Source organism: Podarcis erhardii (assembly GCF_964252035.2).
Source record: "Podarcis erhardii genome assembly, chromosome: 2".
In the NCBI taxonomy this organism is placed as follows: domain Eukaryota; kingdom Metazoa; phylum Chordata; class Lepidosauria; order Squamata; family Lacertidae; genus Podarcis; species Podarcis erhardii.
The window spans coordinates 99,384,610-99,397,731 of NC_138498.1; the positions used below are offsets into that span (position 1 = coordinate 99,384,610).

The 13,122-nt window shown below is 44.1% G+C and overlaps 1 protein-coding gene across 1 annotated transcript in view; it reads left to right on the forward strand.

Annotated features, from left to right (window-relative positions):
• Positions 1-2,045, forward strand: part of TAFA4 (TAFA chemokine like family member 4) — a 124,015-nt gene extending 121,970 nt beyond the window's left edge. The window contains exon 6 of the mRNA XM_081853908.1: positions 1,938-2,045. Coding sequence (XP_081710034.1) covers positions 1,938-1,949 — 12 coding nt within the window. The 3' untranslated portion in view covers positions 1,950-2,045. The remainder of the gene's footprint in view (positions 1-1,937) is intronic.
• Positions 2,046-13,122: the final 11,077 nt, after the last annotated feature.

Genomic DNA, 13,122 nt, shown 5'->3' on the forward strand with positions numbered 1-13,122 from the left:
CTGGGTACAGACCCAACAGTACCAACAGGATAGTGAATGGTCTTGGGTCACCAGTGGGTTGTTGGGCTTCTCCTCCAAAATGTCTTTCCGACCCTTCCTGGGGTTGGAGCCTGGACGTTCTTTCTGTTCCTCCAGAGAAACGTTTATGGTTAATTCCATTTTAAGATTCTTATGTCCAGTGAAGTACGTGATGGCTCTGGTTGGTTTGTGGCACCTGACTGCAAATCACCGCAAATTTTGTGATAATGATTTCAGGAAGTTGAATTATTATAATTTTTTTAACCAGTTTGAAGATTCGGTGCAATAGTTGATAAACTGTGTTCACGGATGTGAAATGCAAAAATGGGATCAGAATTGTTTTATTGGAACTAGCAAGGGGACATGCTACGGAGGAAGCCCTGACCTCAGTGTGGGTCCGCTTTAATACATACACACAGCACAACAGAGCAATGGCCTATCCCCTCCAACAGCATACAAATCAATATGGCTAACCTGACCCAACAACCTAGCCCGCCTTCCTCACACAAATAAGTCGCATCACAATCAACTAAGCACAACCAACCAAGCTTGGGAATCCCTAACCTCGCAATATCGATAAAAATAAATAAATACACAAACATGCTGACCCAACCCTCCCACGCTAAGAATAGGCAATAGAACGAAAGAACAATATCCCCATCTCTCTCCCCCCTCACCTTTTCCCCAACTGCAAGATGTCTATGACAAAAACGACTCTCACCAAACATAAACGAACTGTGAAAAAGACTATGAACTGAAAGTGGAGGCAATAGGTATTAGAATTCCTGCACCATGATTGCAGTCATGGGATTTTTGTCGATCACATGACGGTGTATGTTTTGACTCCACAGAGTGGGAAGTGACGGAGACAGGATGTTTGGGTTACTGTGTTCCGTGAAGTGGGACTATTGTCCTTTGTTCTTTTTCTCTTTGCTGTCTGATGCTAGAGAGAGAGGGAGCCATGTTGCAGTGCTATGTGTGTGTTTATATGTAAATAAAGTAGATTAGCCAAAATGCTGAGTTGCTGAGGTCTGTCACCCAAGGTGCGCAAACTCTGCAGATCTCTAAGTGTGCCGGTGTCGGTTGGCATCGGTCGCTGTGATGTTTGGGCTGAAGAAAGCTTTTGAAGCTCCCGAACGATCGACCAAGAGAGAGGGAACATGCCAGTCGGGCATGTGTCTCTGCTAGAGTCCTACTCGAGTGTAGGCTGAACTCCTGACAATAGGTATGCCTTTCCCTGTTTATCTGTTTGCTTACACACACACACACACACACAGACAAAACCCCCTAATAAAAACCAATAAAAAAAGAATTGTTTTATTGGAACAAATACCAGTGCAATCTGTGCAATTGCTGCAATGCATAGAAAAGACAACTTGTTGGCATCCATCTCTCCTGGGAGACAATGGAAGAGTGTGCCTCTGGGGATGAAGCCAAATCATTGGAGAGTTATAGTGCCTGCTGTGGCTGTAGAGAGACATGTTTTGTTGCAGCTGGGGCAGATGAAGGCATCCAGTTGTGCTGATGTGGGTGTACCATGGTGCTGCTTCTTTCTGTGCTCCTCCCAGCACTCATTTCTCCTGCGGTCACTGCTGTGCATATATGACCTGACTGATTGTCTCCAGGTACTGTGGTCCTCTGTGGTCATACATAGAAAAAGCTGTCACCAATTGGCTGTTAATACTGACTTGCTTCCCCAAAGCAGCTCCCTCCTTTCTCTTTTCCTGTTTCTGTATGCATGTAGAATGCTTATTGTGCTCAGAAATGTGCATAATCTAGCAAGTACAGGTCAGCAGTTGAAACCCTGAACGTGTGGGAATTTATGAAATCTCTGGAGAATCCATCTCCTCCTGCCAGTATTTGCCACTATCAAACTATTTATACACAATTGTCACTTTCCTCTTTTTCTTTGTTTGCAGGTAACACGGTAGCAAAATGTAAACATGTGCCAAAGTTGGACCGATGGGATTTACAGCTGCATTGCCCAGAGACGTTCATTTTGTGGGGAAAAAAAAGTATCAAGTCTGGACTGCCAACTTTTCAAAACAGCTGGCACAAACTTGAGCAGTGCTCTTTTTTAACAAGGAGACCACACTTCTCAGTCTATGACTTTCTTACAAAGAATGGAATACATTGTAAAGACAGAAGCTCCGAGTCTAACCCTTTCATGCTCAAGATGAACATCTGTAACCGGAACTCCTTCCAAAGTGCAACAGAGATCTCCAGGACTTTTATTCATGACTTTGTAAATCCTGAAACCTTGATTCAAATTACTTGGCAGGAATGGTGAGGTTAAAAACCGAGGGTAATTCAGATGAAGGAGCCTCACCATGAAAATGATAGGGAAGACAATTGAATTGCTCTTAGAACACCCGCTTCAATATATTTTTACCTGCGATTTACTAAGTATCAAACAAAGTAGGGAAGTCAGTCATGATGTTTAATAAATAAGTACCCCTTGCCAATCTTCATATTCTGTTATAGTGTGTGCAATTATGTTTTCCCTCCATTTGTTCGGTGTTAAGGACAGTAATGAAAACACTCATTCGAAAAGTAGATAGATTTTAGCACGCCAGAGAATTCTGTCCAGCAGAATAAAAAACCGTTGCTGCTTTGCTGCCAGAAATTGAAAGAAAATGGAGCCATTAAATTGGTATTTTCACCCAAGACATTTGGGTCACGGCTTCACATTCTCCTACGTACAAATGTGAGGTGTGTCTTAAGCAAGTCTGGTACCATTTTGCTCTAAGACAGCTCCACCAATGGGTGGTGGGGCTAGCTAGCTCGCTAGGTCATCCCTGCAGTGAACCTTGTTGGCATTGTGCAATGGTGCAGGACTGAGGGATGAAGCCCCCTGCCTGCCTGGAGTACAAAGGTCAAAGACACTGGAGCTGCACACCCCACAGGCACAATTAGATTCTTTCCCGCAGCAAAATGTATAGGCCAAGGGAGAAAATGGAGCACACTATACTACTGCTGTGTGAGTTTCCTTCTAATCTCTTAACTGTCACTTGTCATGCACTTGTATAGATGGCTCTGGAGCATCAAGGAAGTCTTTAGGGTGAGGCTTTAGCATCTTAAGTTCTGTGCTGCGCTAGAATACTTGTGCACTGGTGCTTTGCTGCATCTGGGTAGGGCGGCTCTTCCTAGTGGCTTTGACCTGGCTGCTGTGACACTGCAGTATCTCTGTGCTGGTCCCGAGGGCTAACCGTGCAGCGAGGTCCCAGTCTAGTCCAAGGTCGAGGGTATGGAGGCTGTCCATCAAAGCTGAAGCTGGGTCCAAGGCAGGTGAGGTCAGGAACTCTGGCAGAAGAGCAGGACAGGGTGCAGCAGGAACAGGCTACCAACAACATTGCTCCCGCAACTTGGGACTGGGGCTGGCTGGCTTTTATCTGCCCCGAAGCATAGGGCTGCCCTGGTCCACAGGTGACTCGCCTCTCATGGCCTGGAGGCGAGCACTCCTCCTGTGGGAACTTAGTTCCCTCTGCCTCTCTGCCCTGAGCCTCTGCAGTTCAGGAGAGGCTGGAGGGTTACTGGACCCAGAGGCAACCTCCTCTTCCCCTGACGGGGCTGAGAGTGGAGCACCTGCAGGCAATGGGTCCTCCATCACCTCAGGGGCCAGAGCAGACTCAGCTGGTGCCTGCACCTGAGGATCCAGCACAGGTGAGGACCCTTCAGGCTCAGCTGGTTCTGGAGGTGGGGACTCCTGTGCAGGCTGGGATTCCTCAGGTTCAGCCTCCGAGTCTGAATCCCAGGCCATCACACCCTCACATCCGTTCATGGCACAAGTGCAGTAAAATGGAGAATGCAGGACCAATTGCAAAGCACACTAGACTTGGGATCGAATTGTCAAGACTGTACCAAGGAAGATTAGTGGGAGACATCTGGATTTTTGTTGCTCTGACTGCATCCTAATAGGCAGCGTATTAAACGCTCATGAGCAAAGTTCTAGATAGAAAGGGGATCTTCACTTTCGGTTAGCTGCTATTTATAATGATTATAATAATTAAACGTCCAGTTCCTTGACAGACCACATTTTCTAGCTCATACAATTTATGACATGTAATTGTTTCCTATTATTTTAGTTGTATCTCATTCTGGTTTCCATCTCTCTCCTCCCCGCTGCCCCCGCTAAGTGCTACACATTTTTGTTTTGTCATCAGCCTGCATAAGTGGGAATGTAAAAGGAGGTGAATTTATAGCCCGTCTGTTCCTGGTTACATCATTTGACTTTAAGATACGTTGGAATGTATTCAGATGCAGCGATGCACACATATCCCTCTGCAGATGAACTGTCACTGACCCAGCCATTGCTATGCTTTATGTAAATTCCACTGTGTTAACATAAGGCCGATTTTTAGAGATCCAGAAATGCCAAAAAAATGGAGATGGTGTTGCACTAATTTATTTAATTGTGCACAGGATGTCTTCGCTACAATGTGAAGTTGTCTAGAATAATAGTCATTGTTGACTCTTATTCCGTAAGGAACATCTTGAAATATTCATACAATGTTCATTCGGTCAAAGATATTCGTAGAACTTTTCTCTCTCTCTCCTTTAAAACCAGAATAAAGTCCTGCTTTTTTTTTTGTTTGACATCCTTAGTTGGTGATTATTACATTTGTTTATTAAATACTTTCTCTCCACCACCACCCTCCCCATGTCAAATGCCTTGGATGATCATTCCAACCTGGAGCCAAAGTTTTCTGGAGACAAAGATGGCCTTTGGGGAATGGCTATAGCTCAGTGCTGTTGCCCAGGCATCAGCAAGGTCCCAGTCCAATCCTCATATTCTGGAAGAGACCTCTGCTTGAAACCCTGGATAGCTGCTGCCTGCCAGTGTAGGCAATACTGAACTAGATGGTCCAACAGTCTGACTCATATATATAAGGCAGCATCTTGTGTTCCTCTGCTTCTCAGCCTGCATCATCTTTTTAGACTGGTTGAAACTTTTACTTTCAACCTGCTCTAATTGTCAAAGCAAATGACCACTGAGAAATCTATATATATAAAACTGTATGCTAAAAGATTTGTATATACCATTTTGCATCACATGTGACCCCCTGAAATATACTCGGAGTAGAGAGTGGATTTCATTCTCTTTATTCAGCTCATAGTAGTGAGGAATGGATGTTTCCCCAAAATATCTGCTTTATATACATTATTTACACAATGGGCCCCATGGGATTGGCTAATTCCGGGATTCTCCCGTGGGCCAATCAGGTTGCGGATTCACTTCCACCTGGAGCTGGATTGGGTGGCTCCTGCGGACCAATCATACAGCTGCATTGTTCTAGGACCAATCAGACTACTGCCTTTTGGATCCTATTCAACTCAGTACATAACACCCCCAAAACAGTTTCCATGCAACAAGCAAATCATTAATAATAATAAAAACACTTTATAAGTTAAGAGCATAAAAAGAGCGTGCTGGATCAGGCCAATGGCCCATCTAGTCCAGCATCCTGTTCTCACAGTGGCCAACCAGATGCCTGTGGGAAACCAGCAAGCAGGATTCAAGCACAAGAGTACATTTCGCTTCTGTGGTTTCTAGCATCTGGTATTCAGGAGCATTTCTGCCTCTAACAGGAGGCAGAGCATAGCCATCATGGCTAGTAGCCATTGCTAGACCTCTGTTCCTTGAATGTGTCTAATGGGTTGCCATACGTCCAGATTTCCCAAGACATATGTGGAATACTGAAGTTGGCAGCAGTGTCCGGGCAGAAATCAGGAAAATGGAAAAAATACAGATGTATGGCAGCGCATGTCGGCAATGCTGCTTTTGCTGTTTTCCCCTAAAAAAGCATTTTTTGTGATTTCCCCCAAGAAGCTCAACAACTTTGGGGCTGGGCAAAACTACAAAAACTTCGGCCAAAAAAAGCTCAACAACTTCTCTGTCCAGATTTTCACTGTTTGAAATATGGCAACCCTAGTAATCCTCTTTTAAAGCTATCCAAGTTACAATTAAAATGTTAGTATCAACAATAAAAGCAAACAATGGAAATAGAGACTAGTGGCTAACTGAACTGAACTTTCCAAAGCACAAGAAAACAAAAATGTATTCACTATATGACAGGATCCCATAAATATTGTCACCATCTTAGAAGGCGGAGCTCCAAAGCTATAGAGAAGGCCCTTTTCCATGTCCTCATAAGATGAGCTACACTCATTGATGGGACTCTAAGCAGCCCCCTGTCAGCTGGTGTAAGTGGAATGGCTTTTTCAAATATCAAAGTTCCAAGTCATCCAGGGTTTGGGAATAAGTCCCACTGAAAACAGTGGGATTTACTTCTGAGTAGACATGTATAGGTTTGCATTATACAAAACGTATCTCTCATGCTGAATTCCATAGAGGTTTTATTCTCTTGGATCACAGAGGATAGGATTTAAATGTGTGTGCAATTATATATTTCGGCTCGTATCCAACGTAACTTTTGCACAGAGTAAACCCACTGAAAGTCATAGACTTGAATTAGTAGTGGTTCATTCATTTCAATGGGTAGAATTGATATTGGCTCGAACCCCTCATCCCATAATATTCTGTTTGAAGAAACACAATAAGCTAAGAGGTTCTGCAAAGTGGCTACAATTGGCCGTGTCATTTCAGTTGGTTCTCAAAGAAAGAACATCGTGTCCCACAAGACTGGTAAGTTTCCACATAAGGAACGGCTCTGTTAATGTTCTTTAAATGGCTGACTTCTGCTAAGTCATATGATCCTGCTAAACTTTGGACAGAATTTCACATTAGATAATAGTTTAAAATAACAGCCTGAACCAACCTTCAGAGACCTTTCTGTTTTATGCACCATTATATAGTTTTATTATAGGCATGAGGGAAAACCTTCCCAACAGAAAGAATTAATATTACAGTTCAAACACTTAAGGGGCTAATCTAGCCTTGATATGTGCACTTTTAACTCTCCATAATACTAACAGCAATTACGTGCCGGTTTTACAAAAGGAAGGAAAGGAAAAAGCTGTCGGATAAAACAGTGTTTGTGTCAGGAAGCTATACCCGAATAATATGAAATTGAATCTAGCAGATAAAGCTGCCAGATTCTAGATGGACCTGGAGATTTCTAGTGCTTGGATATGGCGGTATATTTTCCACAAGGAAGGCAGATTAATGCAATTAATTCTTCTTTATACTCCTGGGTAGGTTAGCAGAGCCACCAGAAGTGCAAGCCCATGAACTATGCTCCATGCCATGTAACCTCATATGGATCAATAACTGGTTATTAAAACAGAGTGTAGGAATAAATGGATAGTTTTCACATTGGATGTAAATAAGCAGGAATCCTTCTCAAGGATTTGTACTGGGACTGGTGCTAGGTTTTTCAAAAATGGCATGGAGTTAGCCAGGGTTGTGGCGAGCACCAAATTATTCATAATGTCTGGAATGACAACTCCAAATTAGGTGGAAAGGAAAGAAAATGGGAAATGAAATTCTATACAATTGCTGTATAATAAAACATATTGTTAGGTGTGAACTGGCAAGGATCATCCAGGGAAAGGATCTTGGGCTCATGGCGAGAAGGTCACAGAAAATTCACTGCGTCATCCTATAAATGTCTAATTAGCAACTTGAATGGTATGGAGATAAGTAGATCTCATAATACTCAAACGACAGCCTTCCAGTTAAATAGGTTTTCAGGAGTTTCCGAAAGGACAAAAGGAAAGAGTATTTCACAAAACACACAGTTAACTCTCATAACTGTCATCCTGTGGCGGTAATTCACCATCCAAGGATGTGAAAATGACCACTGACTTAGATTGCTTTTAAGAAGAGGTTAGACAAATTCATAAAGGGCAGATCTGTCAACAGCTAATGGCCATGATAGCAAAGTGGAACTTGGGGGGTGGAAAGTAGGTTTTCTTTATAGCTTACCGGAGATCTCTGACCTGTCGTGGTGAAAACTTGATGCTGGATTAGATGGGCTGATAGAACAGGGTTCTTTTTATGCTATTGCAGGGACTGCTGCTGCAAGGAACTTCTCAGTCTAGAACTGTCCAGTCCCGTGAGTGCTGAAGACTCAAGGTGGAAGCAGACAGTGACAATTCAGGTCTAAGCGGCCTTACTGGCAGACTGGAACCTTATGCAGCTGATAAGACCTGGAGTATGCTAAACCCTGGGACGCAGGTGGCGCTGTGAGTTAAACCACAGAGCCTAGGACTTGCCGATCAGAAGGCTGACGGTTCGAATCCCTGTGATGGGGTGAGCTCCCGTTGCTCAGTCCCTGCTCCTGCCAACCTAGCAGTTCGAAAGCACCTCAAAGTGCAAGTAGATAAATAGGGAAGGTAAACGGCATTTCCATGCGCTGCTCTGGTTCGCCAGAAGCGGCTTAGTCATGCTGGCCACATGACCCGGAAGCTGTACGCCGGCTCCGTCGGCCAATAAAGCAAGATGAGCACTGCAACCCCAGAGTCGGTCACGACTGGACCTAATGGTCAGGGATCCCTTTATGCTAAACCATGCTTCCCTTGAATGGATCGTTAAGGGCCACAATTTCAGTCTCTGACTCCTGCAAAGCTGGAGAGATAGAGGACGAGTCCTCTGCAGTATTTTTTAACCATGGGATGGTAGCAGGGCTGTGGCCCTGAATAAAGTACCAATGGCTCCCCACCACAGGAAGCAGCCTAAACACCATCCAAGTCCCCTGCCGTACACTGCCTGCTACTTGAGTCATAGGTTATGGGTCGTCTGTTGTGCTGGTGAATTGGCACAAATGCTTTGTTTGGCACAGTCATAAGCAGAGTGAAGGTTTAGGAATCAAGGGGCTAAGAGGACTGCTTAAAATGACAGCAAGGCTGAGTTCCTCAGAAGGAGAAGAGGACAAACTATGAGAGATGAGAGGGATTCAAGGGTGGCTGAAGAAGGAAGGCATGCCAGGAAGTTATCTCAAGTCTGAAAGGGGGACTGTTCCCTTAGGAGTTGTGTATCACAGAGTGGCAAATCAAACAGCTTGCAACCACATCACTGTGGATGAAAGTGGCTGGTTCTGTCAGGAATTAGCAACCACAACACTGTGGGGTGAAGGTGCTTTTTTTAGCTAGGCACAAAGCAGCCACCTCACAGGTCTGAACTGCTTTGAAACTAAGCAAAGTGCCATACAGAACGATGGTACTATAAAATGAACAGATATATAACCATCAAACCACCTATCCGCACACAGAGGAACCTGTTTTTGCCAGGTTAGAATTCCTCTTGCTTTTATTTAGTGAGTTTTAACACCAGATTTTTATTCTTCTTTTTTTTTTACTCACGGTACTCGCCGGGAAAACAGCCGATTTATAAGCAAACACGCCTGTTGTTTGCTTACCCTTTAAATTAAGCAACCCTCAAAGTAATCTACTGTAGTGGCAAAATCAATGTAAAATACATTAATCTAAGTCCCAGTGTAGTAAAAGTAGAGCTCTTTGAAACAACACTTGCATTCCAGATGACGACGTTCTGCTTCCAGACCTCTGCAAGACACTGAGTTGACTAGGATTTACTCCCAGGTAAGTGTGCCTAGGGTTCTTAGGGAAAAGGCTGGGAATTTATACTGTCAGTATCATAATGCAAGTTACAGGTACATAGCCGTATTGGTCTGCCGCAGTCAAAACAAATTAAAAAAGTTCCTTACAGTAGCACCTTAGAGACCAACTAAGTTTGTTATTGGTATCAGCTTTCATGTGCATGCACACTTCTTCAGATACCTTAAGATATCATCATGCAGTTGTACAAAAGGATGGTTCAGCAGCATTTGAAATAGTGCGTAGTTTCGGCCACTCCATCTGCCAGAAAAGGATATCATACAAGGAGAAAAGGCAGAGTGGAGAGAGCTGTAGCCAATGCTGTGCAAACAGAGTTCTGGTAACACAATGAGAATTCTCCTTCTGCTCCCAAAAGCTGCTCCAGAGGGTCCCCCAGCCCTGTGGAACAGATTTTAGAGATGCACAGGAGAAGAGCTATTGCACAAATTGTTATGTGAGTGAAGCACTTGATAAAACCCATGTTAACTACATTTACCAGGATGTTTGAGCACCTTTCATGATGAAAGGCTGGAGGATAGTTCTCATTCTTTGAAAACAGTCCCTCGATCCGTGCTTTTTTTGTAGAAAAAAGGTGCTGGTGCTCACCAGGATGCTTTCCTCTCCCTTTCCTCTCTCTCACGCACACTTTCTCCTGTCTCCTTTCAATTATTATTTTCTTTTAAAAAATCTCTTTTATTTGATTTTACAGATCTAAATTTATAACAAAACCAAATAGAGAGAGATTTCTCTAAATCTCGAGACTTCCCCTCATCCCCTCCATGGGTCCTATTGTCAACGTTTTCAACTGCATATTATTTCATAATCCATCCATATTGTACATAGTATTTGTTAAATCAAATCCTGCTAATTAAAATCCTGCTAATGGTTTCATCTACAGTGGTACCTCGGGTTACAGACGCTTCAGGTTACAGACTCCGTTAGCCCAGAAATAGTACATCAGGTTAAGAACTTTGCTTCAGGATGAGAACAGAAATCACACAGCAGTGGTGCGGTGGCAGCAGGAGGCGCCATTAGTGGTGCTTTAGGTTAAGAACAGTTTCAGGTTAAGAACGGACCTCCGGAACAAATTAAGTACTTAACCCGAGGTACCACTGTACTTACAGTGGTCTCCATTCTTTCTTGAAGTTATTGTCTTCTTGGTCCCTGAGCTTTCCAGTTAGTTTTACCATTTCAGCATAGTCTAACACAGGCTTCCTCAACCTCAGCCCTCCATATGTTTTTGGCCTACAACTCCCATGATCCCTAGCTAGCAGGACCAGTGGTCAGGGATGATGGGAATTGTAGTCCCAAAACATCTGGAGGGCCAAGGTTGAGGAAGCCTGGTCTAATAGCTTGGTTAGAACCTTTCAATTAAATAAAGTCCCACTATGTGTGCTCCTCCTTCTTCAACCTCCTCCCCCCACCTTGCCCTGTCTGTTCTTTGCAACCAGCCAGCATCCTGCCAAACCCCTCCTCCTTCTCCTCCCTTCCCCAACCCCTAGCTGCACCATTCATGATGGCCTCTACTGCATGCCCCAAAGAAGGGAGGGTGGCAGTGCTAGCAGCAGAGGCACTTGTCTCCTCCCCCTCCGCTGCCCCACAGACAAGGAAAAGGTGAGCAGAGTTAAAAGGGAAGCAGCCTTTACGTTTGCCAGGCCGCTCGTGGTGCAGTGAGTCAGTAGCATAGCAGCACATCTGGGGGGAGAGCCACGCATTGAGGGGCAGCCGAGGGGGCAAGGGTGCAACCTGTTGACTGAGAGTGGCAGCTACAGCCTCTCATTTACCTCACCACCAACACCTCAGTCTCCTGCCTTTTGCAGCTCCTCTTTTAGCCAAGGTTGCTTGCTTGCCCATTCTCCATTTCCCATATCACAAGATTTGAAGGGGGGGAGGTGCCAGTATGGTGTACCATCGCCTTTGTCTGGACTTAACCGTCCAGGGGTCCTTACCATCGAGTAGCACCAGGCAAAAAGCACTGCCCCTGGAGATCAAAAAGCATTAGCAAACCCATTTAGAACATTTGCGCCAACTTAAAGGTTTCAAAGGGATGCGGGTGGCGCTGTGGGTTAAACCACAGAGCCTGGGACTTGCCGATCAGAAGGTCGGCAGTTCGAATCCCCGTGACGGGGTGAGCTCCCGTTGCTTGGTCCCTGCTCTTGCCAACCTAGCAGTTAGAAAGCACGTCAAAGTGCAAGTAGATAAATAGGTACCGCTCTGGCGGGGAGGTAAATGGCATTTCCGTGCACTGCTCTGGTTCACCAGAAGCGGCTTAGTCACGCTGGCCACATGACCAGGAAGCTGTACGCCAGTTCCCCTGGCCAGTAAAGCGAGATGAGCGCCACAACTCCAGAGTCGGTCACAACAGGACCTAATGGCCAGGGGTCCCTTTACCCTTTACCTTTACAGGTTTCAAAAGGATATTTTAAATGGATCACTTGTTCCCATAAGCACTTTTTGATTCCTTAAAGCCTCTAGGTTGTAATAAGCCTCTAGGTTTTTTAAATAAAAAAAATAGATCTTGTATTTTTGAGGAGTGATTAAGGTGAACCGTGTCCTGCTAAACTGACAGGTCTGTGCAAACAACTGCTGTTGGATGAGCTGCTAATCCTGCTCTCTGTGTTTAAAAGGCTGCTTTTAAAAAATCTGATCATTCAGATATAAAATAGCTCCCTCCCACCTCTGGACTGCAGCTCTTCCATGTCTCATTCCTAGACATCATGTTTGCCTTAATTCTGTATCCTCTAGTTCCTAGCTTTGTAGCTGGTTATTTCCATTGCGTCTTTAACGAGTCGACAAAGGAAGGGTTGGGTTTACTATTGACAGACTCTCCAGTAAGGAATGAGCTGGTGTTTTTTAAGCTCTCTAGAAAGCCTCGCCCAGCAGGCAGTTGTCAGCACAACTGTTTCCTTCAAAGCAATGCTGCTGCTGCTGCTAAACACTCTTTGACTTTTTTGTAGCACACCAGGCATGCCAAAACTCCTCCAAAGCCATTATCCAGCTTCAAATCAGAAACCAAAACAGCGGGAGACAATAGCACAGGGCAGGTTTCCTTTTAGCGATGTTATGGCAAGGCAAGTGCTTTTTGTGATTCTGTTGATCAAATTTTTATTTTGCAAAGCAATTCATGTCTATAATATTCAAGACTTACTTTACAGTTATATTGAGACATAGATCAAGGCTATGTCATTATCTAGCATTAAAATGCAACAAACCGAAATTCAGAGGAGGAGAAAATTATCAGGCATCCAGAATTTTTTAAAAAATGGCAGTCAGCTAAAGAATTATGGTAAGCTGAAAGCTACAATTTTTACAAAGGCATATTTTGCTTCTTTTAGCTGATTCCATTCCTACAGCAGATACAGAACCAGCAGCTGAGGAGAAAACAGCTGTATTATAAGAAGAAAATTCAGCTGCAAAGTGATCTTTGCTTTCCCTGATCTTAACAATTTGAATGATGGACATACATATCAATGACTCTAACTGGTTTGACTTTTGGTTTTTCCCCTCCTTCAAGTTTCAGAAGGCTAATCACTGTAGAATTTGTTAAAATGTGTCACATATATGCTCTCCCCATTATTTGCCTCAATA